This window comes from Pelmatolapia mariae, linkage group LG5, assembly GCF_036321145.2.
Source record: "Pelmatolapia mariae isolate MD_Pm_ZW linkage group LG5, Pm_UMD_F_2, whole genome shotgun sequence".
In the NCBI taxonomy this organism is placed as follows: Eukaryota; Metazoa; Chordata; class Actinopteri; order Cichliformes; family Cichlidae; genus Pelmatolapia; species Pelmatolapia mariae.
The window spans coordinates 30,506,250-30,533,621 of record NC_086231.1 but is presented as its reverse complement, the minus strand read 5'-3'; the positions used below and the strand labels follow the sequence as shown (position 1 = coordinate 30,533,621).

Genomic DNA, 27,372 nt, shown 5'->3' with positions numbered 1-27,372 from the left:
CACGGTGCGGGTATGTAGAGAGAGGGAAAAAAAACAAAACACTCCACCACAGGGACTCTGTCATCCTGCCGCAGGTGCACGTGCCGCACACCAGACCCGTACAGAATGAAATTACACGGTGTCCACGCCACATTGAGCGCGTGACACTTGGCAGGCTCTGAAAATGCGGAGAGTTAAAATGAGTGGCCCGCTGGCTGCAGTGAAACGTTGAGACCCCATAGATAATTATCGCGTGACTCATGGTGTCGCAACTGTTTGTCTCGCCCGCGTTGAGCCCAGTGTAAGTACGTTAGCGTGAGAAAATAATTTAAAGCGTGTAAAATGAGCCAAGTCTAGGAAAACTTATTGTAAACAAGCGTTGCAACTTAATGAGAAATGCTTCTTCGGTGTTATAATTTCTACATGTTAACTGGTTTCGCTTAATTTTACCACACTTTTTTTTCATCTCAACATTTAGGCCTTTTGCTAATACCCAATAGGCTTTAAAAGTTGTATTTCAACGTCGAGGCTATAGTATTTTATGCTAGTGTTTCTATAGTGCAGCTTACTATGCTAGTTAAAGAGGGGGAAACGGCTCCACACTTCCTAACTGTCTAGGGGAAATCTGTTGCTCTACTTTCTGCCTCTATAAACACGCTCTGCTCTGCAAACACGACTCAACCCCCGAGATCCGAAGCGTGGTGGTACACGGGACTCGGCCCCGGTGGAGGAGTACTACACAAATGGGTGTGCTCCAGCAGCGGGAGAGGGGGGCGGAGCGAGCGGGGAGGTGAGGAGTTGAAAGCACCGTCCAACACGTGAGGCTCATGTGACGGAGCGGAGTCTGTGTCTGTAGCTGAGAGACGTGCCTGCAGTCACAGGGTTTATTTAACACGTAGTCAGAAATCCACCCAGCTCTCACACATTGCGCCGGGCGTGGATCCTCCCTAGACATACTACTGAGTCCCGGACCTCAGGGCGACAAAACTCCAGCTGCGCTCGACTGCAGCTCACAACAGGAAAACACACACACACTGGATAAGAGGAAATACTTTTTTCTCCTTTATTTCTTTTATCTTGGAAAGTTTTTTTCATTTTGAATTGCGGCTGCTGGGACACATTTTGGAGCTTTTTTAAAAAAAAGCATTTTCTTCAGGTTTTACATTTAATCGACATGGAGAGGATTACCAGCGCGCAACCACCTCCCTGTATGCCAAAACACCCCTCTCTGGATATAGCTGACATGCAAGGGTAAACGGAGCAATTTCTATTACTTTAAAAAAAAAAAATCTCATTCTGCACTTTATACTGAAGCTCTGTGAAATCAACTAATTTAATCTTCTCTCCAAAGAATGGATTTTCCAATTTATGTGTACAAACCCAGGAGGGGCATGAAGCGAGATAATGAGAGCAAGGTAAGTTCTAGTTTTTACACGTGTAATATATTTAAACAGTTAAATCTGAGCAGAATTTCACTGACCAAATTTCACAACCCTCTCCAGGAGACCTACAAGTTGCCCCACCGACTTATCGAGAAGAAGAGACGCGACAGAATAAACGAATGCATCGCCCAACTGAAAGATTTATTGCCAGAACATCTTAAGCTTACAGTGAGTATTATTTCTGCATATGGCAGGTTTGCTAACAGCCAGGGAATCTGAGACGCCACATGGTTCTGCTGAGCAGTTTGTTTGCGCCAGACTTTCAGTTCAGTTTTGAAGCCTCAAAAAAATATATTTATCTATATATGTCTATATTTATTTTATCTTAAGAGAAGAACTGAATAGTAATAATTTTAAAAAAGTTTTATTTTTTAAATTTTATTTGCAATCATGCTTTTTTTTAAAATATTCATTTAATTTCTTTGATATTTTAAAATTTGTTACTAGAAGTTTTTGTACATGTGTACATGGACTGCATGACTTCCCGGGTGTTCCAGACTTGTCCTCTGTTCAGCTGCAGAATGTGTTACATAAGAAAGATCAACATGCTTATTGAAGGTCTTCCTGTTTTAGACGCTGGGTCATTTGGAGAAAGCTGTGGTGCTGGAACTCACTCTCAAGCATGTGAAAGCCCTGAGCTCTCTCCTGGAGCAGCAGCAGCAGAAAATTATCGCTCTACAGAAGGACCTGCAGCTTGGTAAGTTTGAGTTTTCATTTTTATTTTTCTTATTTGTTTACGGCTGTGAAGTGGAAATGGTACAGAGGCGTCACTGGGACTGGCACTATGTGGTCTGTTGTGTCTTATTGAGGTAAAACTTGCTGTAAAGAGGATTTAAACTTCTTTTTTTTTTTTAATCACCTAGGTGATCATGGAGGTGACAGCGCTGAGAGCAGCGAGGAGATGTTCCGCTCTGGCTTTCACTTATGCGCCAAAGAGGTTCTGCACTATATGGCCAGCCAAGAAAGCAGCAGGGACTTGACTCCTTCGCACGTAATCACTCACATCCAAAAGGTAGCAGCGGAAGTCCTGCAGCATCGAAGCAGCCTTCGGCCGGATGAGGATGTGGGCTCTTCTGAAAAAGTGAAGAAATCCGCCGGACAGCCACAGAGGGCCTCTGAAGGCCCCGCTAAGAACTGCGTCCCAGTCATTCAAAGGACTTATCCCCACGGGACAGGGGAGCTGAGCGGTAGTGACACAGACACTGACAGTGGCTATGGGGGAGAACATGACAAGCGGGACCCCAAAGCCCAGTGGTCAGAAAGCCACTCGATGGAGGGGGAGCTCAAGCATTCGGGATCTGAGCGCATGGCCAGTGCCATCAAGCAGGAGGACGATGAGCCTCGGGCCAAGAAGCTGAGATCGGACTCCCCGGAAGATGAAATTCTCTCCAGTCACACGACAGGAGTTCCTGGTAGTTACATGAGCTTCTCCCCTAACCAGAACCCGTTTTGCCTTCCCTTCTACCTCATCCCCCCCGCAGCGGCAGCAGCAGCAGCGTATCTGCCCATGCTGGAGAAATGCTGGTACCCTGGGGGCATGCCTGTCATGTACCCAGGCATGAGCGGTTCTGCAGCAGGCCTACCCCCAGAGGCACTTCCCTCGTCTTTGATGATGTCCATGTCCCCAAGGGCAGGATCTCCAGTACACCACCAGAGTCGCATGGACTCCCCCACGCTTCACAAAGCTTTAAAGCAGGTCGCTCCCTTGAATCTGGAAACCAAAGACTGAGCAGATGTGTCACAAATCGTGTCCTTTGAATGTCGAATGGGATAAACGAACACAAAAGCACTGGTATCCCTTTAAACTGCAGCTGTAGTTTGACCCATTGTGTCCCACCTCCATCTATCATGAACTCCTGAAGTGAAATGAGACTTTCTGTGGGGATTCTGGCATGGCCATGAGAAGGCTCATGTTAGACCTTTTGCATGGCTCTGAAATACTGTGAGTTTTAATATGGTCAGTTTAGAGTGCACGAGAGAGCGTGCAAGTGTTTTTCTGCAATACCTGTCATCTCAGCACTTATTGTTGAATGTCAAAGGTTAACCTAGAATGTAAGGTGTAGACTAACCCTTCCACACACAAACACACACCCCATTTGAAAACATTTTGGAGCTAATTTCTTTGCGCGCACACACGCACACACACGCCAGTCTGTAATGAATGTAAAGATTGAACATAAGCTCCGTCGTAGATGCTGCTTGAATGACTTTTATGGATGATCTACTTTCAGTGTTTGTTGCTCCTGTAACGGCAACAAACTATTGCTTTAGACCTACCACAAAAAAAAAACAAAACAAAAAAAATATTGCCCCTTTAACTCCTTCAGTTATGGCAAAGCTAAATGAACGCAAAGAGTTTAGAGTTCAAAGAATTCAGGGCGTTGTCGCCGTACGAGGTGTGTCACTCATGTCTGTCAACGAATGATGTGGCCATACACGCTTTTATGATTTAATTTGTTGCTCATGACTGTTTGTGCATTTTTTAGGTGGAGTTCCTGTGAAGCAGTGTCTTGTAATTATTTCTTTTGCTTATACTACTCGTACATCTCTATTTTTGATACGTGACCCACTGAGTGTATTTTGTAGGGAAAGGCTGAGGGAGCGATTGGCTGTACGCTGCGACATCGTGTACAGTATACATCCGGCATCAGCCTGATTTGCATATTGCCCACTGCTTTCCAGTCAAGTCCAGGCCTGTTTTTAGCTCATGCTGTTGCCTTTACTCGTTTTAACGCAGACACAAACAGTGGCAGGTGATTCAAACGTATTTGCTTTAAATGTGTCTGTGGCAAAGAGAGTGAATGTAAAGTTCAAACAAATATAATAGTTTTGTATAGAAAGAGGTACTTGGGATTTTTATTTTGAAATGTAACGCAAAGGATGTACATATTTTGTATATAAAGTATTATTGATATATATTAAAGTATTAATAAAGCTTTTTTCCCCTCCCTGTGGAATTTGTGTTGGACTGCCTGTTGGCTTAAACGTGTTGTAGCCAGCCACCCTGACAGTTTCTCATAACAAGGCATACTTACATAACACTTACATAACCCATAAAGCAGCACAGTCTCTGTAAATCAATAGCATGTCTTAGACTACTGTAAAGGCTGTGAACATTTTCAATTCCGAATGATATCTACAGAAATGTGAAAAGGAATCGTTCATATTTATTTAACCGTCGGCTATTTGCAGGCTGTTACAGATGAGTAACAGTGGAAAGGAAGAACTTGCCATTATAACCCACTAGTATGACGATCCATAGTGTGAGTCTGAAACCTGGAGATAATGTTCCTAAAAAAAAAAAGTGGGCATGAACTTCGTATTCACCGAATTACGAGAAGTTTACCTTTTGTGGTTTAATTCTCAAGTGGGCCATACCTGTGTCTGGAGATAAGATGTGTCTGGCAGCTTTAGAAGACCACAGTGGAAATGGTATTTGAGGTTATGAGGGAAAGGACTTTTAAGCCTTTGATTTACTTTCATGTTTAATATGGAATACGTGTCTCCGCCGACCTTCTGCCGCTCGTTTGGGGGCTGTTTCCTGCGTGGTAATGCAGCTGTAGCTGTAGTAATAGTGAAAATAAAAAGGCCGATATCATGAGCTGCTTACCACAGACTACGTCTCCATGAGGCGCGTGGAAATGACAGTTTTTCTTTTCTTGTAAAGAGTATGTTGATTTTTTTTTTTTTTTTTAATGTAGTCTACGAAGACTGTTAAGGTTGCAAATACGCCTGACTAATCCAACCATGCGACACAAGCGCCACCTTGTGGAATTAGAGCTTCATTTCATGTGATAAATTTTAATAAGAGCAAAATATTTCAGGGAACGTTTCAGTAACGATTATATTTTATAAAAGTTTGCTGAAAGCACTCATCAAAATAAAATACATTCGCACTGTTGCCTTGGTCAGCGTGTGTTTGCAGAATTTGCAGAAAACTGCACTAATCAATGAATAGTAACAGTGTCTCAGATTACTTCATGGGGTGTGAAATGGGTTTCCATTAGTAATGAAATTCAAATACTTTTTCTTTTACCCAACTCAACGGTGAGGTCAAGTTTTTCTACCGGTAGCTAACAGCTGTTCACCAGCAGCAAACAACAAGCAAATAAAATGACAACAGCTGGCCGTTACTACGTCAGATATTTTTCTCATGATTTGGTGGAACCAGACCAGAGTCTAATAAGCCTTGGATATAATCAAAAACAACATTTAATATACATTTACCTGACAAAACAGGCGGAAGAATGTGGAGCTCTGTGTGATTTTTGTTGGTGTGCTGTACAGAAGATCCACAAGGGACTGTGCTGTCTCTATTTCCGTTCACCTTGTACACCTCAGACTTTCAGTACAAATCCAGGTCATCCTACTTACAGAAGTACTCTGATAATTCTGTAGTGGTTGAGCATATTAGTGATGGGCAGAGGAGGAGTGTAGAGCACTAGTGGATGATTTATGGAGTTGTCTGAAAGGAATCGTGTGCTTCTGAATGTGAATAAGACTAAAAAAAAAAGAAAAAAGATGGCGATGGACTTTAAAAGAAAGAGGACGGGTACATGGCCCGTGTCTATCCTGGGACAGGATGCTGACTTGGGGTGAAGAGGACAAGCCTGAAATGAAAGACTAACACAGATGCTGTGTACTCACAAGGGACGAGCAGGCTGCCCCTAAAATGATGATTTATTTTATTTTATTTTATTTTATTTTATTTTATTCATTTTTTTCTGCCTGTCCCGTTCTAATTCTTTAGCAATCAGAATTATTGTCTGAAGGCCAAGAAAGATGCCCAATGAATTAATTTTACCAAGTGGATCATTATGGTACACTTGATTGACCTTTGTTATTATTATTTATTTTTATTTTATTTAATTTATTACAGACTGGACAGACATAACTGGGGGATGGGAAAGGGAGAAAGAAAGGGAGGGAAAGAAAAACAGAGGAAGAGGGACAGTGAGAGAAGAGAAAAAAAGAAGAAAACAAGCAAAAAGAGAGCAAAACAATATGGAGACCACAGCAATAACCTAGACAAGTGTAAGTAACAATAAATACTAAATAGTGAATGTTATTTTGCAGCACGCAAGACCGACAGCGCACGATGTGCTTTGAGGTAGCAGCCAAGAAAGATATAGTTTGTGTCTGTGATCACCCGTGTGTACACCTGTGTGCACACCTGTGTAGATGAGCGCGCTTGTATTCAAAAGGTTTCTCCATGTAAGGTTCTGCTAGAGGTTGTGGGGAGCCATAGCCCTGCCCCCCAGGGCATGAAGCAGGCATGCAGGAGATCCAGGCCCCAGACATCCAGAAGCCCCCAGAGCGCGACAGCCCAAGGAGGACCATCGGAGGGGCAGCCGCGCCACCCTCCCAGAAAGAGCTGAGGAGAGCCCGAGACGTGGGGTCACCCAGCAGGCACGGTGCAGAAGCCACAGGGAGCTGCAGTGACGTGTCCGTGGGCTCCGCCAGCAGCCAGTGCACACTGAGGCCTGAGGTCTGAGAGCCCCCCACCCCCCAGAAGGGACCCAACTGAGCCACGGGCGCCAGCCCCTGCCAAGCAGGCACCGGTAGTGAACCGGTACATACCTGAGCGCCAAGCCCTGGACAGCTAGAACCACCAATGCACCGACGTCTGAGGGCACCTGAGATGTTCCCAGATCGTCTAAGACCCGACCTGACACAGACACACACATACACAAACATGCATTCCCACCCTCATGCACACATATATAAATACTCGCCCAACATGGAGACAAACAGAAATGGACACTGTACACACACTCACACTCCCCACACATACTCTATACCCCAGGAGATGTTATCCTTTTCCCTGGGGAAGAGACAAGCAGTCCTGCAGCAGCCGGGAGGCCCAGCATCCCAGACCCCGACCAGAAGGCATTCAGATCCACCCCAAAAATCGTTCAGTGCTCAGAGAAACTGCACTATACCAAGGAGCTGCATCTGATACCAAAGTGGAGGTTTGGCCATAATGCACAGCAGTACCTTCAGCAAAAATCAAACACCTCAAACCAACTGTCAACTATGCTGGTTCAAGGGTGGTGATTTTTTCAAAAAGAGCTTGTTCTGCAGCCACAAGAGATAATCACCTTGCAGCTGACAAACTCCTCTGTATGACAAAGTTTTCTAGAGTCAAATGTGAGGCCGTTTGTCTGACAGCTAAAGCTTCTCCTAAATTAGGCCATGCAACAGGATAATGACCCCAGGTACAGCAGCAAATCTACAGCATGGAAGCCCAGACCTCAACCTGACTGAAATGCTGTGTATAAAGGAATGCTTGCAATGCTTGAATTGAAGCAGCAGAGTTGCGGCTGCTAACTGCTGGTTCTGTAAACTACTCAAACATAGAATGATTGCGATATCGAACTAAAACAAATGCCTGAATCCTAAATTGTGGATATTCTATTGTGGTGATCTGAAATGTAACACTAAATGTGATTCAGAAAGTTTTCCTTTGTATATATTACTTTGCATCCAGTGGTTAATATATACTAAAGAGTATATATTTTCATTATAGTCAACAAAAATTGAGACTAAAATCTGGAGTTGGATACATGGAAACCTCTTCTTTATTTTGTGCCATGTACTGTCACATATGCTAAGCCTAATTACACAATGATTGCCTGAGCCTATTCTTGTTAAATGATGAAAAACTCAAAGGCACGTTTGGGCAGTGGATCTGTGTGAAATCAGCAACTTGCAAAACGAAATCAAAATTTGGGCTACTGATTTTAAAAATAGAAATCGCAATAAAGTTCATCATTTACTAAAACCGCCATTCAATCATCTGAGAATCTTTACTCATGAAATTATAACGGTTAGCTGAATTTATATGCAGTGATTTACTGATCAATGATCAAAGGGGAGATTTATGCAATAACGAAGACTGTCATGAAAAGTAGGTGGCATCTGATCTCCTGTAACCTGTTGAGTTAAGCTGTCTTTCCAGCTCTGCTCTTTGATTTTTCTTTTTTCTTTTATGAAAAAACATAAGTTGTCAAAGTTATTTGTTTGCAAATGTATGTCAGAAATATCGACATACATTTTTCAATTAGCAGAAACTTTATGTCAGTAGTGCAAAAACCTGCACTGATCTGACCTAATTTCTTCCTCACCCTGATTCCTGACCTGGGAAGGGAGAGAAATATATTTTTGTTTTGTTTTTGTTTGTCTTCTTGTTTTATTTAATTCCTTGTGGGATTTGGATCCAACAAGTAAAGAATGCATATTATGCACACACACAAACACACATGCAGCTATTACCCATTTCTTGTATTCTTGAATAAAGACATCGATTTGACACATTTAAAATGCAGTCAACTGTTTTTATTGTTCAATTATTAAGAAAAAAGAAAAGGTGGTGGTGGGGGGATGTAAAGAAGAGCGTAAAGGAAAGGGAGAGAGGAGAGAAAACCCCAACAATCCCCTCTGAGCAAGCACTAGGCGACAGTGGATAGGAAAAACTCCCTTTACAGGAAGAAACCTATGACAGAACCAGGCTCTAGAGGGGGCAGTCAACTGTCGGGACTGGTTGGGGGGTGACTGTGAAAAGAGGGGAGGGAGATGAGGGACATGGGAGAGGTGTTAGTAGTTAAAGGGAGGGGGGAAGAGGGAAAAATTAAGCTGGAACAGAGGTGGAGGAAGATGAGGTGACATCGGCAGTAGTGAAAGAAGGAGTGTTCTTCCTCCGGAAGAAGCGGAAGCGTTTTTTCTTTTTTTCCAGCTGCTTTTCCAAGAGCACCTTTTTCTCGAGGATGAGGATTTTCAACTCCTCGATTATTTCTGTATTTTGCTTCTCCAGCTTATTGCATTTTTTCTCTACTTCTTCTATTTCGGCTTGTTTTTGTTCCAACCTTTCTTTCAGCACTTTAGATGTTGCCTCCTGTTTTGGGAGTTTTTCATTTTCTCCTTCCAGCTCAGATGCTTTGAACTTCATTTTGTTGTAAAGTTCTTGCAGATTTTGGTTTTTCTTCTCAAACTCTTGGAGAAGAAGTTTTTCTCCTCTCTGCTTAATGGCCAGCTGTTCTTTCTCTTGAAGCAGCTCTTGATATTTCTGCAGTGTCTCATCAGACTTTACCTGCAGCATCCTTTCTTTTCCCTCCATGTGCTGGAGCTGGCACTCCATGTCTCCCTGCTTTCTGTCCAGCTGCTCTTTCTCTTGGAGGATTTCTTTATTTTGTCGCAGAGCTTCATCAAGCTTTCCTTGCAAGCTTTCATTTTGTTGCTCGATGCTCTGAAGCTTGGAATCCATTTCTTTTTGTTTGCTCTCTTGTTCCCTTTTCTCTTGAAGAAGCTTCTCATTTGCTTGCAGTGTGTCATCAAGCCTTTTTTTGTCAACACTGTGCATTAGCTCCATGTCTCTGAGATTGCAGTGCATCCCTCTCTTCTTCATGCCGTCTTGTTTCTTCTCTTGGAGGAGTTTTTTATTTTGGCACAGAGCTTGATCAAGCTTTCTTTGCAAGCTTTCATTGTGTTGCTTGATGCTCTGAAGCTTGCAATCCATTTCTTTTTGTTTTAACTCCTGTTGCCTTTTCTCTTGAAGAAGCTTTTCATTTGCTTGCAGTGTGTTGTCAAGCCTTTTTTTGTCAGTACTGTACATTAACTCCATGTCTCGGAGATTGCTGTGCAGCCCTCTCTTCTTCATGCCGTCTTGTTTCTTCTCTTGGACGAGATTTTTATTTTGTTGCAGAGCTTGATCAAGCTTTCTTTGGAGCTCCTGGTTCTTTTTGTCCATGTCATGGAGATCCTGTTGTTTCTCCTCAATAATAGCTTCCTTTTCTTGAAGCTGGTATGACAACTTTTTTAGTTCAGCGCTCTTTCGCTCATTTTCCTCCATCAAGAACTTGATCTTCTCTGTGTTTGTGAGCGTTTCATCCTCCATTTCTTCCAGACACTTTTCCTCTAGTTCTACTTGGTCACACCAAGGAAGAGAGGAGAGGTAAGGGTCTAGTGGCTCATCCCAGGGAAGAGCGTAGGGGTCAACTTCTTGTCCCTTTGGATCTTTTGTCTGAGACATGTTGGGTGTGGATACAGTGACTATTGCAAAGGATCCAAATATTTCAAAAGGCTTTTCTGGCGAACGGTTCAATGCTGCAAACATCAATGCTGCGAGAAACGGACTAAAAGTCGTTGCTCTTCACCCCTATTTAAGGATTTAAGGATCAAAGGATCAAAGGATCAAATTGGTGGTAAGATTCTACATGTGTGTGACGTCATAATTCTGTAAGGCAATGAGGTTGTCACATGATATTTTCGAGTGGTAGGTGTTATTAGTGCGACTTTACCCTTAATTAGTTTTCCCACCGGAAGTAGAGTTGTTTATGCGACGTGGTTGCTAGAGCAGTCCCAAACAATTGATCGCGTTTATTAACAGATCAATTCTCTCCAAAATTTTAGGGTAAGCTAGAATAGGGATATGGTTGCAATAATACGAATAAGAGCGCAACAGCATATTGACAATGGTGAGAACTGTAATATTTACATTGTGTTAGTGCACCCATCGCTCCGCGTTGCTGTTACCGAGCAACAGGCCACAAGTCTTGGTCCAGAATCATACTAAGATTTAAAAAATAAAACGTTGGCACTGGTGTTTGAAACCGTATACTGTCAGTAAGACTGGAGCAACTGCACACAACTGGAAACAAATAACTAGAGTAGCTAAATAACATTTTGTTACTGCATCCATTTAGCCAGGTATAATTAGCATGTCTACATATATGTCATTTCTAATGTGGTCCTATGTGGCATGTTGTAGGACAGTGAAGTGTCTGACACTGACCATGTACCAGTGCCTGAGAACTCTGGTATGGAGGGGGAGAACGCACCTCTTTACTGTATTTGTCGGAAACCAGACATCAACTGCTTCATGATGTAAGTATATATCAGTTTTATATTTGCAGTACGTGCAGTAGGGGTGGGCGCTAGCTTCAGCAATGTTATCAGAGATTTTTTTTAAATGAAGATCTTCTATTTCAAGAAAACTACCAATAATGATATATCCACAGATATAGAAAACAATACCGTAACATTTTATTGATGCTTGCAGTTTGGAGGCAGCAGTATTTGCAAGTGTAACTAAATTCCAGGCATTTTCCATCCTTCTTTTCTTATCAGCTTTTTTCTAATTGTCAGTGTGAACCAAGGTGTCAGCAGCAGCATTATAGTGCAAAAGTAGTGACCCAGCATAAATCAAATGTAACCACAAAAGTAGCCAAGGTAGTGTTTTTCCTGGAAATTTTAAGTGAAAGGATAAAGTAACTGCTTACCACTTTAGTTTAACAATGATTAATGAAATGTAACCGTGTAACTCATCAGCAGTCTGCACAGTATGGTCACATATTAAAACTGAAGAATATTTTGTACTTGTACTGTTTCATCATGGGTCCAGTTTTTACCCAGGTGCTTAAAGCCCTTCTTTACCCTCATGTAACACCAACAGTAATTTCCAACCACTGTTTCCTGTTCCTGTCAGTCAAACGAACAGACGACAAACATCTTCTATAAACTGGAATCATTTCAGTTTATAGGATTAGAAAACATGTAATCTAGCGTTGATATTACACTGCTGTTTAGTGTCTCGCTAATCTCAGTGTCACCAAAATATCTGCCCTACATGTCAAACAATGAGAGAACTTGAAACAGTACCATCACCTAGCAGCTTATGTTAATTAGTGCTAACGTTTTGTTTGCTGGCTAACATTGCTATTATTATAGTCACAGTTAATTGACTTTGAATAGCTTTATTTCAAAAGTAACTTTACAATTTCACAGCCATTTAGCTGTGTTAACTGTACATGCTGTAGGTCATAAGGCGTGCATGGATCATTTTTATAATCAGCCTCTTATCTTTTTTTCCACCACAGGCTTTGCCATGATAAATTGGTCAGTTTACAACCAGGAGCCGCACACCTTAACCTCAGAGGCCAGGACATCCAAGCGCAGTGCGAACACGCACTTCTTTAAATGGGATGCAAGACAGACTATAGAGGGCCACCCCCTCACCAGACAACCAAGTGCTGTCCCTGTCCACGACCAGTGTGAGAAGGACTCTCACTAAAGTCAACCCACACAAAGCTGCTGGACCAGACAATATACCTGGACGTGTGCTCGGAGCCTGTGCTGACCAGCTGACTGATGTCCTAGTGGGCATCTTTAACATCTCCCTGAACCAAGCTGTTGTGCCACAGTGCTTTAAAACCACCACCATCATACCTGTACCAAAGACAGCTACAGCCTCGGAGTTCGAAGACAATGGACGATGCGATCTCATTGGCACTCCAACTAGCCCTATCACAACTGGAGCAATGCAACGGCCACCTAAGAATGCTGCTCACTGATTTCATCTTAGCATTCAACACCATCATTGCCCAGCAGCTGATCGGCAAGCTGGACCTGCTCAGACTTAACACCTCCACCTGAACAGGATCCTGGACTTTCTTACTGATAGACCCCAGACAGTACAGGTTGGAAATATAAGATCCAACACCATCACATTGAGCACAGGCGTCCCCTCGGGGATGTGTGCTGAGCCCGCTACTCTTCACGCTGCTGACCCACGACTGCACCTCCAGCTCCAACATGTGATGATTCAATGTTGTGATTGTTTGTGATTGATGCGGGACTCCTCCCACCAGAGGATGGCTGTGGGTTTTTTGTTTCTCTTCTCTCTCTCAGGTGTGGACACCTAGGTGTGTCTTACTGGAGTCCAGTGCCTGCTGAGTCATTGGGTGGAATTCATTCCTGTTTTGGGATTGAATAATTGGTTGATCACCCCAGTACTGATGACAACCCCCTGGTCCCCTCTCTCCTAGCCTCCACACCCAACAAACAGTCTGTGCTTCCAAGTGTTACTTAGTGTCTTTGTATGAAAACTTAATAAATTGGTATTAGTATGTATAACCTGATGTGTTTGTCTGGCGCTAGAGCATTTTTGTTGTAAAGTAGCATTTTCGTACCTTTTTCACTGTGTATACATTGTCCACTGCAGCAGCCTGGTAGGGTTGAGAAGCCATTTCTGTTGACTCAGTTTTCTCCTGTTTTTCACTTACAAGGTCAGGTCAGTAAATTGTCTTTTGGTTGGATTTTTTATTTTTATTTTAGGGAAGCTTAGGAATGTTTAGGGATTTATTGTTTGTTACTTTGGCCGATGTAAATAAATGGCTGCATAGCACTTTGAAAAGTAGTCTGTTTTTGCTCTTTCTTGGGTGGTGGGTGAATGGGGGTGTCATATTGCTTGTTGTTTTCCAATCGCTACTAGACCGAGAACGTAACAAGCACAAACCACATTATCAAGTTTGCAGATGACACCACAGTGGTGGTACTCATCAGGGATGATGATGATGCGGCATACAGGGAGGAGGTGCAGTGGTTGGCACTTTAGTGCCAGGACTAGACTCTATGTCTCAATGTTGACAAAACAAACAAGCTGATTTTTGACTTTAGGAAGACTGAGGCTGTCCATGTCCCGCTCAGCATTGCTGGTGTCACAGCAGAGTGAGTGAAGAGCACCAGATTCCGCGGTGTTCACTTTATAGAGGACCTGTCCAGGGGCAGATCAAGAAGGGTGGCATTTGCCACCCTAAAATGAGCTCTTCCCACTCCAAGTGCCACCCTAGTTTTGCATGTGGCAGTGTTGTTTATTAAAATAAGGCAGCATTAACAGTTTGAGCCTAGCTACAGGAAACACTGAATATAAATTCTAAAACTGAATATATTGCATAGTGTTAGCCCCCCCCCCCACACCCTTCACCATTAACAAATGGTTCAGCACATAGGGCGGACCGGCTTTTTTTTTTCTTCTTCTCATTTTCAGTAGCAAGCGATGCCTATGATTGTGCAAGAGCACATTTTGAATTAACACAAGTGGCGTTTCAAATTTCACACAGGTGGTTGGTTGTTACACTGTGGAAATGGAATGAAGGTGAGTGTTATTAACCCTCTGGGGCCCACGGACACATCCACCTCCAAATCACATGACTGATTTAAGCTGACATAGCAAAAAGCTGCAGCCACGCTGAGTCTCTATTTTAGTTTGTGTTGAAAGTTTGGACTTCAAAGTATACATCAGTTTTTAAATTTTAATGACAGGCTACTAAATCCAGAGTTATGATTAAAAAATATGTATAAGCCATGCTTTTTTCTAAATACTATTGTCATGGTTTAAAAAAAAAAAAGCTTTTCTAATGACAGTGCGTAAACAGTAAAGAAAGAAAAATAACATGTAGACCAATAAAAAAAATGGCAAGAAGTGGGATTTGGTTAGGAATAGGGGAAAGTTTTGGAAGTGATGGCAGTGAGACAGAGCGAGCGACCAAGTGAGAGAGAGAGAGAGAGAGAGAGAGAGAGAGTTTTGTGATGTTAGAGATTTGTGACGTTTAGTGTATAGTTGGTGTGTTGTGTTAACTTGTGTGGTTAGTGTGTTGTGTAGTCGTTGTTTTGTGTGTCTAATGTTTTGTGCACTAATGAATGTCACATAGGCAGAATGCAGTGTAAACACCATCTCCAGGTGGAAAACAGAGGGAGTGATACACCTGCTGTCAGGCCTGCAGGTTTCTCCCAGTGCTGTTCTTCTGTTTTGTGGCGGACATTTTTTTTTTTTTACTGCCACAAATAATTTGTGGGGCATCTTATTGTGACACCTGATTGTTCTTTCGTTTTAGTTAAGTAGTGTTTTTAAATGGCTGTACAAAAAACAAAACAAACAAACAAAACGCCTGATGCATTGGCTGCATTTTTGATGAATAGTTGTATATAATTTTAGTGTTTACAAAATTTGTGCATAAGTTTTAAAAATTTAACATTTATATTTGCATTTCAAGTTATGAAAATAATTTACTAAACATGTCTGTGGTTTTTACAGTAAAAAGAAAATATAACTCCTGCCAGGATTTTATGTTTTTGTGTGATTTCAGATCAGTTAATACAGTATGTCAATGAAAAAGTAACTGTAAATTCAGACATATGAGGTTATGCTGAAAAGAATGATACCAAGCATGGTAAGGTTTAAAAAAACAAACAAAAGAAAAAACAATTTGAAGGTGAAATACAAATGTAAAATCAAAAGTAGCCAAAAATGGCCAGTTGTTTTTTGGACCTCAGAATATTAACCCAACATTCACGAAAAACTAGGTTTAAAATTTTGTTTACGACAGTGCAGATTTCTGACATTTTGTGTAAATTTAACAGTGTGAAACCTAAGTTAGACTTGTGTTTGTCAAGAACCACCCCATGTTGTGTAGCTTCCTGGATTTTATACTTATTGGGTAAATATTTATTTATTATACAGGCTATACAGTACATAAAATCAAAATTCAAATGTGTTATGTAACTGAATTGTTTAATTATTTGTACTACAGAAAATAATTAAGTTATAGACAATATTTATATGAACCATGTGTAGACTTACTGCATTTTAATCATTTTAACCATATGTAACACCTGCATACGTGTTTTTTAAAAAAGGCTTTGATTTTGCCACCCCATTTGATTTTCATGCCATCCCTGGAAAATTTCTCTAGATCCGCCCCTGGGCTAAAAAGCCTCAATTCAGGCCGACAAGGCAGGCTAACCGAGGCAAAAAAGCTATCACAAGAACCTGATTCAAAAACCTTATGCTATCTGAGTATTGCATGTTTAGACCTGGACCCGCATGCATCCACATTCCTCTCATTAAGCAGGCATTAAAATCAAACGTTACAATTCCATAACAGCGGAAACATGTCCAAAACCAGTCAAGCCTACAGTCATTTTACATGAATGAAAATCTGTTAATAGAGGTGGGCGGATTGATCCAAGGTTGATCCCAACCTATAAGAATAATATGATCTTGATATAATATCCTTAAGTTGTTTGACAACATTCATTTGACAACATTCATTTCTGTACAATATTGTCTGGCTTTACCACAGTCTGCTAGAGGTGGGCGGATCAATTATTAAAAATTACCAATAATCATCCCACAGATGTAATATTATCTACAGCTACTTTTAGTAGCATTGATATTCATTTAGACTCTTTTTCTCCAATTGATCTTTCTGAGTTAACTTCAATAATTACTTCCTCCAAACCATCAACGTGTCTTTTAGACCCCATTCCTACAAAACTGCTCAAAGAAGTCCTGCCATTAATTAATTCTTCAATCTTAAATATGATCAACCTATCTCTAATAATCGGCTATGTACCACAGGCCTTCAAGCTGGCTGTAGTTAAACCTTTACTTAAAAAGCCATCTCTAGACCCAGCTGTCTTAGCTAATTATAGGCCAATCTCCAACCTTCCTTTCATCTCAAAAATCCTTGAAAGAGTAGTTGTCAAACAGCTAACAGATCATCTGCAGAGGAATGGCTTATTTGAAGAGTTTCAGTCAGGTTTCAGAGCTCATCACAGCACAGAAACAGCTTTAGTGAAGGTTACAAATGATCTTCTTATGGCCTCTGACAGTGGACTCATCTCTGTGCTTGTCCTGCTAGACCTTAGTGCTGCGTTCGATACTGTTGACCATAATATCCTATTAGAGCGATTAGAACATGCTGTAGGTATTACAGGTACTGCACTGCAGTGGTTTGTATCATATCTATCTAATAGACTGCAATTTGTGCAAGTAAATGGAGAGTCCTCTTCACACACTAAGGTCAGTTACAGTGTTCCACGGGGTTCAGTGTTAGGACCAATACTGTTTACATTTGTTGTGGAAGTTTTCCATTTAAATAAAGCCTGCAGACGAGCGGTGAGCGGTAGCTAACATTCTTTAATCAAAACACCAAGAACAGACAAACCCAGCTGGTGGAGAGCCTGCATGATCGCGGGACAGATGGTCAGCAGAGTCTCCCTGAGCCTAGCATGGCTCTCAGTTAAATACCTTCTCCAGGAACAAAAGGCAGTACACAGCTGTTTCACACCTTAAGATTCACACTCCCTTGCTACCTCCCAGAGTCCTCAAAGAGACAAAAGATTCTTCCTGTGGAGTTGTCTGCTTCCCCCAACTTCCTAACTAGACCCCCACCATTTGTCTTACTGTATGAATGTGAGACATGTTAAAATTCAGTTGCACCAAGGCATTATACAATAAAATAATGTGAATGATACATAAGTAAAAGAAATTCCTATACACATTATACATGCTTCTCTTAGGCAGTATCATTAGAAGACATAGTATACATTTTCACTGCTATGCAGATGACACCCAACTCTATCTGTCCATGAAGCCAGATAACACACACCAATTAGTTAAACTGCAGGAATGTCTTAAAGACATAAAGACCTGGATGGCCGCTAACTTTCTGCTTCTTAATTCAGATCAAACTGAGGTTATTGTACTCGGCCCTGAAAATCTTAGAAATATGGTATCTAACCAGATTTTTACTCTGGATGGCATTACCTTGGCCTCCAGTAACACTGTGAGGAATCTTGGAGTCATTTTTGACCAGGATATGTCCTTCAATGCACATATTAAACAAATATGTAAGACTGCTTTCTTCCATTTGCGCAACATCTCTAAAATTAGAAATATCCTGTCTCAGAGTGACGCTGAAAAACTAGTTCACGCATTTATTACTTCCAGGCTGGACTACTGTAATTCTTTATTATCAGGTTGTCCTAAAACCTCCCTGAAAAGCCTTCAGTTAATCCAAAATGCTGCAGCAAGAGTACTGACAGGGACTAGAAAGAAAGAGCAGATTTCTCCTGTATTGGCTTCCCTTCATTGGCTTCCTGTTAATTTCCAGAATTGAATTTAAAATCCTGCTCCTCACATACAAGGTCTTAAATAATCAGGCCCCATCTTATCTTAATGACCTTGTAGTACCATATCACCCTATTAGAGCACTTCGCTCTCGCACTGCAGGCTTACTTGTTGTTCCTAGAGTATTTAAAAGTAGAATGGGAGGGAGAGCCTTCAGTTTTCAGGCCCCTCTTCTGTGGAACCAGCTTCCAGTTTGGATTCGGGAGACAGACGCTATCTCTACTTTCAAGATTAGGCTTAAAACTTTCCTTTTTGCTAAAGCATATAGTTAGGGCTGGACCAGGTGACCCTGAATCCTCCCTTAGTTATGCTGCAATAGGTGTAGGCTGCCGGGGATTCCCATGATGCATGGAGTTTTTCCTTTCCAGTCACCTTTCTCATTCACTATGTGTTAACAGACCTCTCTGCATTGAATCATATCTGTTATTAATCTCTGTCTCTCTTCCACAGCATGTGTTTATCCTGTCTTCTTTCTCTCACCCCAACCAGTCGTAGCAGATGGCCCCGCCCCTTCCTGAGCCTGGTTCTGCCGGAGGTTTCTTCCTGTTAAAAGGGAGTTTTTCCTTCCCACTGTCGCCAAAGTGCTTGCTCATAGGAGGTCATATGATTGTTGGGTTTTTCTCTGTATCTATTATTATAGGATATACTGTACAATATAAAGCGCCTTGAGGCGACTTTTGTTGTGATTTGGCGCTATATAAACTAAAATTGAATTGAATTGAATTGATCGATTGATACCAATCAGTATCAATAGTGTTATGTGTACAATATAAAGTTTATTAAATAAATAAACTTAAGTTTATTTATTTATGTAGCACTTTTAAAAACAACAGTTGTTGACCAAAGTACTGTACAATAAAATAGTCAAAGCAGAAGACATACCAAATAAAATAGAATATAGATTAAGAGAAAATAGAATCATGGAAAGAACAATAGAAACAGAGTCATCTTGATTTAAAAGCCAGAGAATAAAAGTGGGTCTTTAGACGTGTTTTGAAAGTCTCAAGTGTTGGAGAGGTCCTGATATGCAAGGGCAATGAGTTGCCCTTGCATATCTGGATCGACTGTATAACCACAGTCGATCCAGATATTGACATTATCAGTACCAGTGTTGGTATTAGTAGACTGATATACTTTGTTTGTATCCTCTAAGTTCAGTATGTGTACCACTGAACTGGGTCAAATACATAAAAAAAGACTACCTCAAACATCTACTATGAAAAATGTTGAAACCTTTTTGTCTTGACTGGAGTTTTATTTACAGCCTATATCACATTCAAACAACAGAAGCTGACTGAAAGTGTGTTAGTGACCGGCACATTTAAATTCCAGGTCTCCAAAACAACAACAACACAGTTTCGAAATACACAAAGAGGTCAGCTTACTGAAAATCAACCAAATCACCACTGGGTTTACTTTTACTGTCTTCCTGTTTCTAGCTGGGAAGAATGGTAACTGCGGATGAGAGAACATTATTATTATTATTAGTAGAAGTAGTTGGAGGAGAAGGAGCAGTACTTAATGTATACTTGTTGTCCATTGATGTTCCAATATTATGATCAAGTTCAACGCCTTCGTTTTGCGGAAGCTGCTCAGTTTGCGTGAGTAAGTTAGCCGTTTCTTCCTTTTATTGTGAAATGTTTGAAGCGGAAATGTCGTCGTTATCGTTGCCCGCCAGAGGAACGCAGAGGAGTCGGCTGTCTCCGGTGCAGACGATCGAAAGATGGAGCGGACAACGCTGCTGCTGCTTCTCGGACTCGCAGTGTCGTGCCGGGCACAGTTTGCTCCACCCACGGTGAACATCAGTCTGGATGAAGATCCAGCAGTGCGATGGATGCCTCTTGCGAAAGTCTTCGACGTAGACTACGTGAATAAAGCTGCTGCAGAGGTCATTGAGTAAGTTTGCCAGCAAGTATGCAAAAAAAGGAAAGGAAAGAAGATGCTGACCGTACATTTAAACCACCTATTAATGTTTTTATCTCCAAAAAGTGCCACTTGCGAACTTTATCTTCGAAGTGGGTTTTGGGGGGTTGCTGGAGTTTGAAGGGTTACTTTAAAAATGCAGCTGTTTCAGCGCAGATTACAAAATCCGTGGTCTTAAATGGGGTTGGTGACGTATTGTATTAGGCTGCTCAAAGCGATTAACATGTTTAAAGTACTCGGTAATTCTACATCATTGTTTGCTTGATCTTGTGTAACGATGCGATTTAAAAGTGATCTTCACATAATATTGCTACCGGAAGTAAGCAGGGGTCGCTCTCATGAGGTCCTCCTGGCAGATTTTTTTTGAAGTTTTTCTTGACCTTTTGTTTTCGACAGTACTATTTTTTTATTTAGGTTGTGCAATCAAAAAAGTGGTTCCCGTGTGAATCCTCGACGGTCCAACCCCTCCTAAGCCTATGCCTTCAAGCAGTTATTGTTTTAACTGACATCAACCTCATTGGCAGGAGAACCAGACACAAGGCTTACAAGAAAAACTGGGTTTCTACACGCGGTTTTACCAACTTTTAAATTCTGTGAAATGTTAAGAATGCATGTCAGTATTAAAAGTTGCCACATTATGTCTTAATTAAACCTGGGGTGTGTTTAACATGAATGATTGGGAGGCATGTCTAACACATAGTGGGAGAAAAATATGGCCGGTAACACTGATGTTATAGAGTGTTACCAGAGTGAAAGGGCAGAGCAGCTAGTTGTTACTGTTTTATTACTTTATTATATGCATATGAATATTAACTATCTTTATTTGACTTTATCTGGGGAGTACACACCTGTAAATTTATGACTGGATCTTGTGAAAGGCAGTTTTATTCAAAGGGGGGAAGTGGGAGTCCAAGTAAAAGATCTGCTAGTATACTTGTCATCCATCAACTGTCAGCGCCTGCAGCACCTCTATTTTCCTGATAGTTGGAAATTCGAGCAGCAAGAATCCAGTTAAACTAGAAACTGCTTTTCAATTTTAGTATCATGGTCCTTTGAAGTTTTTTGGATTTGTGTTTATTCTTTTTGGTTTCACTGCTGCTTTAGTGCTCTTAGCTTTTGATAGTTGTCAGGAGTTTTTTGGTTTCTGTTTTGTTTTCATCGTCATTCTGTTCATTTGGATTTTGGTTCTTGTTGCATTTAGAGGTCTAGTTAATGTTTAACCTCCTAAGACCCGAACTCTTTCATGGCATGCATTTTTAATTTTTCCTTGCTATTTGGATTGATTGGGACCTGATGAATGTAAAAACAAAGAATTACCAGATTTTTTTTTTTTAACCTAATTTTTGTTTCTGAGAAAAATGAGATCCATATATAAGGACATTCATTTCAAATTTTGATAGAACAGTGGCAGTATAATGTCCTCATAAATGGATATCAGGCCCTTGTAGAGAAAAATTAAGTATTTTGGTCTAGACAACCCAAAATGTGATGTCCACAGATGTGGACGCCAGGTCCTAGGAGGTTAAGTCGTTTTACAGCTCTGGTCTCGTGACATTGCTGTCGTCCTGGGTGTGTGTTTTGCTTTATGTCTTGTTTAAGTTTTGGTTTCTGTCACGTTTTTCTGTTCCTCCTTCTGTCTGATTTTTCTGTTAGTGATATATTAACATGTTTAGTGTGAACCCTCTTGTTTTGTGGGCTGTTTCCTGTTCTACTTTGACTTTGGTTTTCTCTCGAGCCATGTTTTGGTGTTATTTCCCGTTTGTCCAATTGTGGTTGTTACTTTCGCCTGTGTCTCCTTCAGCTTCTGTTTATCAGCCCTGGTCAGCCCTCTGGTTTTGAAAACATTTTGTTGTGCCCTTTCTGGACTCTATTATCAGCTATTATCTACAGTGGCCCTGAGAAATCAAATATACTGCAGCTTAAGAAAACACCAGCAAATAGAAAAAGGCACAGAAGAACACAAAACACAGTGGAAGTTGAATAAGACACAAAAATGTCTCAAAAGCTCACAAAAATAAATAAATACAAAAAGAAAAGTTCACAAAAAACCTATTGCGTTTTATTCAACTTTCACTGTGTTCTTTTGCTTTTGCAGCATTTTTCTGTTGCCTGGTGTTTCTTTAATTTACAGTATGTTTGACCCCTTAGGGCCACTGTACCCAAGGTGTACCCCAGCATTTGGGCATTTTAACTTAATCATGATTTTCATACATAATACAGACTTTAATAGAGTAAACTATAAAGTAGAATTTTATAGTCGTTTTTGGGGGGGGGGTTAGATTCTTAATATTTAGCTCTAACATGCAATGGTGTCCAGTTTCCAATGAAAATCGAAAACTTTATTGATTCGTTGACTTTATTGACTTTATCGGACTCGTATCTCCTTCAATCGCCCCTGATCTAAAAATAGCAGCAGCTCTGAAAGCGTTCCACAGGCATATGAGAAGATTAACTTGAAGGGGAGGACGGACAAAATGTAATCATAATGGTTTTTGATTTCCTTACGCCACACCACTTGAGCTAGATGTAGTCGGCGTATTAGAAAGTGGGTTAGCTGTGTGAAGATACTGATGCGAGCAGTGCCTAAGCTAAGCAATGCACTGTAGTGCATGTATGTAGGGAACCACTGTTAGCCACTTAAACACAGGCTGCCTGAAAAATGCCAAGGCAGTCAGTCCAGGGGAAACATTGCAGGTACTACACACAACTAGCTCTACAGCAGAAAAGCAGAGTATCTTCAGAGACTGACACCATCAAGCCAACACGTTCTCACTCCCTAAGCGTAAAATATTACGCTATGTGACAAATCGTCAACATTTTACGCTTTCGGATACCCAACACGTTCCTAAATGACGAGATCGGAAAAAATGAGAAAACATGAGAACCATTTGGACTCAATCTACACATGTTCGTTCATTTTCTTCAAATCGCTTTGGAAAACACTATTTCATGTCATTTCTGTGCTGGTTAAGGTTAGGAATAGGGTTATGGTTAAGGTTAGGGATAAGGTTAAGTTTAGGGCTGGAATACATGGCTGGAAAGTATATTACCACGGGACCGTCATTCCACTGGAATTCAGCCATAACCCGGCGCGTACCATCAGAACCTTTCGCGTTCCTCACGAACGCCACGGGACGTGACAAAACGTCGGTATGCTACGCCCCGGGAGTGAGAACGCTCTGATCAAGCTCACACTGTGTTGCTTTGAGACACCAAAACACAAAGAGCATTGAGCCTCACAAAGGATTATTTTATGTACAGTGCTTTTTTATTGTGTTTTTGTTGCTTTTTTCCCAGCCATTGTTTGAGTAGTTGCAAAGGACAACTCACTGAAACCCTCACAGCATAGATTAAACTTAACCTCCTCACTCGCTCTCATTGCTTTATCTTATTTCTGCCTTTGCTGTGTTGTCATGTTTATCTTCCACTACATCTCTGCTGACAGGGATTGCAGACCAACATGCTAAATTTGCTTTCTTTGCTCCAGTTCCACGATTCCAAAATGGTTGCATCATGCAGTCAAACCTATTGTGATGGCCCTGGAAAAGTACGTTCCTCAGCCATATGCGGGGGAGATCCGCGGCCTGGCCTCACACTTGGGAGGAACGCTGTCCGATGTCATCCTGCTCAACTTTGCCTATGAAGTGTCCGCGTATGTGTGATTTTTAAATCCACCTAGACATTTGCAGTGAAACCCCACAGTGCCAAACAAAAGTTCAATCCTCTCATGCACACTAAACAACTTCATCCACTTCCAGATTCTGCACCAGCATCGTGGCTCAGGACACAAAGGGGCACGTGTACCACGGCAGGAACCTCGATTACCCCCATCCTGTTCTGAAGAATCTGACTTTTAACGCAGTCTTTCTCAAGAATGGAAAGGTACATGCATTAGCAGGTGCACAGCTAAAGTCATTGCGTAGCAACTTGAATTTTTCGGACGTTAAATCTAGTTTGTGTTTTAATGACACACCATTTCAGGAGGTATACCGTGGAACTTCGTTTGCGGGCTATGTCGGGCTATGGACAGGACAAAGCCCTAACAAGTTTACTGTCTCAGGTGACCAGCGAGGTAAGACCACACATGGCTGGTGAAAAGGTAACATCTTCATTTTTCTTCTTGTCTCCAAGCTTGTTTTTTTTTCCTAAGGAACTGAACACTGGTATAACTGGTGGAAGAACATCGTCTCTGCTTTCCTGTATAAGAGATCCCCCGTTAGTTGGCTGGTGAGGGAGGTGAGAAAAGTTAGTGTAGGGAAAAAGAAAAAAAAACAGCTGACAATATGTGGAAGTGAAAGTATTCTTTGTGTGGCCTGACAGACACTGGAGGAAGCAGAGGACTTTCAGGATGCAGTCATGCGTCTTTCAAAAGTCCCCATCATCACCGGGGTGTATTACATAGTCGGCGGGGTGCGGGCCAAGGAAGGGGTTGTGATCACCAGAGATCGAGAGGGCCCTGCTGATATCTGGCCTCTGGATACTGCGAAGGGAGGGTAGGTGAAAAAAATAAATAAATAAAAGATCCGAGGAGGAGGATGGAAAATGATTGCATCGCTCAGTAAGCATTTCACTGTGTGTTTTGGGGACTGCTTTCAGATGGTACAGAGTGGAGACAAACTTTGACCACTGGCTTCCTCCTCCTGCTAAAGATCATCGGAGGTGAGTCATGTCTCATGATGAGCACGCTTGCTGTGTTGCTGCTGCTGTTATTACACTGCTGCTGTCTGCTCATTTCTTAGAGAAGCGGCTAACAAAGCTCTAAATGCTACTGGCCAGGCGCACATCAATATGAATACGCTCTATCAGGTAAGTCAACTAACCTCAACCTTGGTTCACAAAGTCACACTTCTGGTAATCAGAGACGATGTATGGGCTTATAACTTTGTCTCTTCCTCCAGGTTTTGTCCCTGAATCCAGTGTGTAATGGGTAAGAAGGACGTTATTCCTGTTTGATGCCCTTATTTATCCTCCAGCAACTCTATAAATGCTTGTGTTGCTTAGATGGGATAGTTCACTTAGTGTGTTCATCACTTTTACTTCCCCTTTTCCAACTTCAGCGGTTATGTCAGTGGGCCCTTCGTTGACATGTAACACATACACTGTATTGCCAAACGTATTCACTCACCCATCCAAATGATTGAGTTCAGGTGTTCCAATCACGTCCATGGCCACAGGTGTATAAAATCAAACACCTAGACGTGGAGGCCGCTTCTACAAACGTTTGTGAAAGAATGGGTCCCTCTCAGGAGCTCAGTGAATCCCAGTGTGGTACTGTGATAGGATGCCAGCTGTGCAACAAGTCCAGACGTGAAATTTCCTCACAATTCAAAATTCCACAGTCAACTGTTAGTGGTGTTATAATAGTGTGTAAATGATTGGGAACGACGGCAGCTCAGCCACGAAGTGATAGGCCACGCATTGTTGGGATTGTGGGATTGTTGTTTAGAAGTTGGGCTCAACTCTTTACTTCCAGTGAAAGGAACTCTTCAGGCTCCAACATACCAAGAGATTTTGGACGATTCCATGCGCCCAACTTTGAGGGGACAGTTTTTAGGATGGCTCCTTCCTGTTACAACATGACCGTGCACCAGCACACAAAACAATGTCCATGAAGACACGGATGAGCGAGTTTGGTGTGGGAGATCTTAACTGGCCTGCACAGAGTCCCGACCAAAACTGATAGGACACCTTTGGGTTGAATTAGAGTGGAGACTGCGAGCCAGGCCTTCTCATCCAACATCAATGTCTGACCTTACTGACATCATATTAAACCCTATGGATTAAAAATGGGATGTCACTCAAATTCATATGTGTGTTAAAACCGAAGAGTGAATACTTTTGTCAGTATAATCTAGCGAGTAGATTACAGAGAAACAATAGCTCAAAGAATATCTTGATGTCTATTTTTCTGCTTTTTAAAAAATAAAACCTCACGCAATGAATCGCATTAAATAGTGACCGTCGTCTGTCTTGATATCCTCCCAGAATTACTGTTTACACGACAGTGATGAGCGCAGCAGCCCCTGAGAAGTACATCACACTCCTTAGGCTGCAGGTAATTCAGTTTACACCTTAAACATTTATGCTCAATGAGGCGGTGATAACGTCAATGAAAAAAAATAAAAATAACATTAACTCACTTGTCACTTCAAATCTTTTTCAAGGACTGCAACAAGACAGACTGAGCTGACAGAGGTGGAGCAGTAAAAGACGCAGACTCCTTTTTCTTGAGGCAGGCGGCGATCTTCATGACTACGTAGAGACTGCGCGATCAATGAGATAACAAGGGAATGCACCTGAAATATTCAATGACACTGTGCTAGTGCCTTTAATAAAAGAACGTTTGCTGTGATTGTTTTTGCCATCTTATGCACCTTATCTTCCAATAAAACGTGGCTTTATTTTAATCTGTTTTTATTGTCCTCACTTTATAAGCAAGACGAGAAGGACGCCCTGCCAGTTTCACGTCGTTAACTGCCAAATGCAACTGATCATGCGATACAGTGCGCTCATGTTGTTTGCATTGAGCTATTTATATGAAAACCATGCACGCACACTCAAACTCTATTAGTTTGTGTTTCTAATGTGTCTAATCAGAAGGTGGCGGTGTGCAGTTTTAGCTATCAGTTTATCGGTGTCCAGAACCTTGCGTCCTCTATTATAACCAGATCAAAGAATGAAAAGTGAAGAGAAATGCTCTCCTAGGCTTGTTTTTGGTGCTGATCTATCAGAGCATAATGTGTAAAATTTACCTGCAGAGCGCACTTTGAAGTGCGCATGTACATGTTTGTTACTAAAATTAACATTACTGCACTAGTGAGAGGTTGCGGATGGAAAAATTATAGCTTTCATGTTTTGGTGACCCAAAACATACTAAAACCCTGGTGCCAGCTGGAGGAAAGACGCCTATGCTCTAACCTTTATTCCAGAGAGTTGATCAAGATCTCCTAAATCCTGAGATAAGACATGCGAAAAATAATAACGTCTGCATTTCCAAATGGCGCAATAGTGAGTCAACTGGCACACAACAAGCAAATTCACATATTTCTAAGTTAAAAAAGGTGAACTCTATCCAGCAGGCTTAAACGTGTGAGGAAACACACGCATGAGTGGTCATGGGACGAAAGAGTGCGATCACAGGCACACACATTTGTCTATTAAAATCAGACGGAGAGGAAACTGTGTGGAAAGACTGGGAACAGAACTGGGCTTGCTAGATTATAGTGAGACAACTGCATTCAACTATGAGGTAGGAGAGAAAAGAGGATACGAGGGATG

At 41.6% G+C, this 27,372-nt stretch overlaps 2 protein-coding genes across 2 annotated transcripts; both read left to right on the top strand.

Moving 5' to 3' along the window:
* Positions 1–806: 806 nt before the first annotated feature.
* bhlhe40 (basic helix-loop-helix family, member e40) lies at positions 807–4,375 on the top strand. Its single transcript, XM_063474732.1, has 5 exons — positions 807–1,230; positions 1,331–1,394; positions 1,482–1,589; positions 1,995–2,118; positions 2,285–4,375. Exons 1-5 carry the CDS (start codon positions 1,154–1,156, stop codon positions 3,148–3,150), a joined length of 1,239 nt encoding a protein of 412 aa, XP_063330802.1. The 5' UTR covers positions 807–1,153; the 3' UTR covers positions 3,151–4,375.
* A 15,467-nt stretch (positions 4,376–19,842) lies between these two features.
* On the top strand, positions 19,843–26,501 carry LOC134627242 (N-acylethanolamine-hydrolyzing acid amidase-like). The gene is made up of 11 exons (XM_063473196.1): positions 19,843–20,067; positions 23,582–23,746; positions 23,853–23,976; positions 24,076–24,166; positions 24,245–24,330; positions 24,415–24,587; positions 24,691–24,753; positions 24,834–24,900; positions 24,993–25,021; positions 26,080–26,149; positions 26,259–26,501. Exons 1-11 carry the CDS (start codon positions 19,895–19,897, stop codon positions 26,277–26,279), a joined length of 1,062 nt encoding a protein of 353 aa, XP_063329266.1. The 5' UTR covers positions 19,843–19,894; the 3' UTR covers positions 26,280–26,501.
* Positions 26,502–27,372: the final 871 nt, after the last annotated feature.

What these genes read in the sequence shown, in the direction of transcription:
- LOC134627242 (XM_063473196.1), top strand. Translation starts at nt 19,895, where the DNA reads ATGGAGCGGACAACGCTGCTGCTGCTTCTCGGACTCGCAGTGTCGTGC. An exon ending in GCTGCTGCAGAGGTCATTGA is followed by an intron (nt 20,068 to 23,581) that starts GTAAGTTTGCCA and finishes TCTTTGCTCCAG; the next exon opens with TTCCACGATTCCAAAATGGT. An exon ending in CTGAATCCAGTGTGTAATGG is followed by an intron (nt 25,022 to 26,079) that starts GTAAGAAGGACG and finishes ATATCCTCCCAG; the next exon opens with AATTACTGTTTACACGACAG.
- bhlhe40 (XM_063474732.1), top strand. Translation starts at nt 1,154, where the DNA reads ATGGAGAGGATTACCAGCGCGCAACCACCTCCCTGTATGCCAAAACAC. An exon ending in GATATAGCTGACATGCAAGG is followed by an intron (nt 1,231 to 1,330) that starts GTAAACGGAGCA and finishes TTCTCTCCAAAG; the next exon opens with AATGGATTTTCCAATTTATG. An exon ending in AGCGAGATAATGAGAGCAAG is followed by an intron (nt 1,395 to 1,481) that starts GTAAGTTCTAGT and finishes AACCCTCTCCAG; the next exon opens with GAGACCTACAAGTTGCCCCA.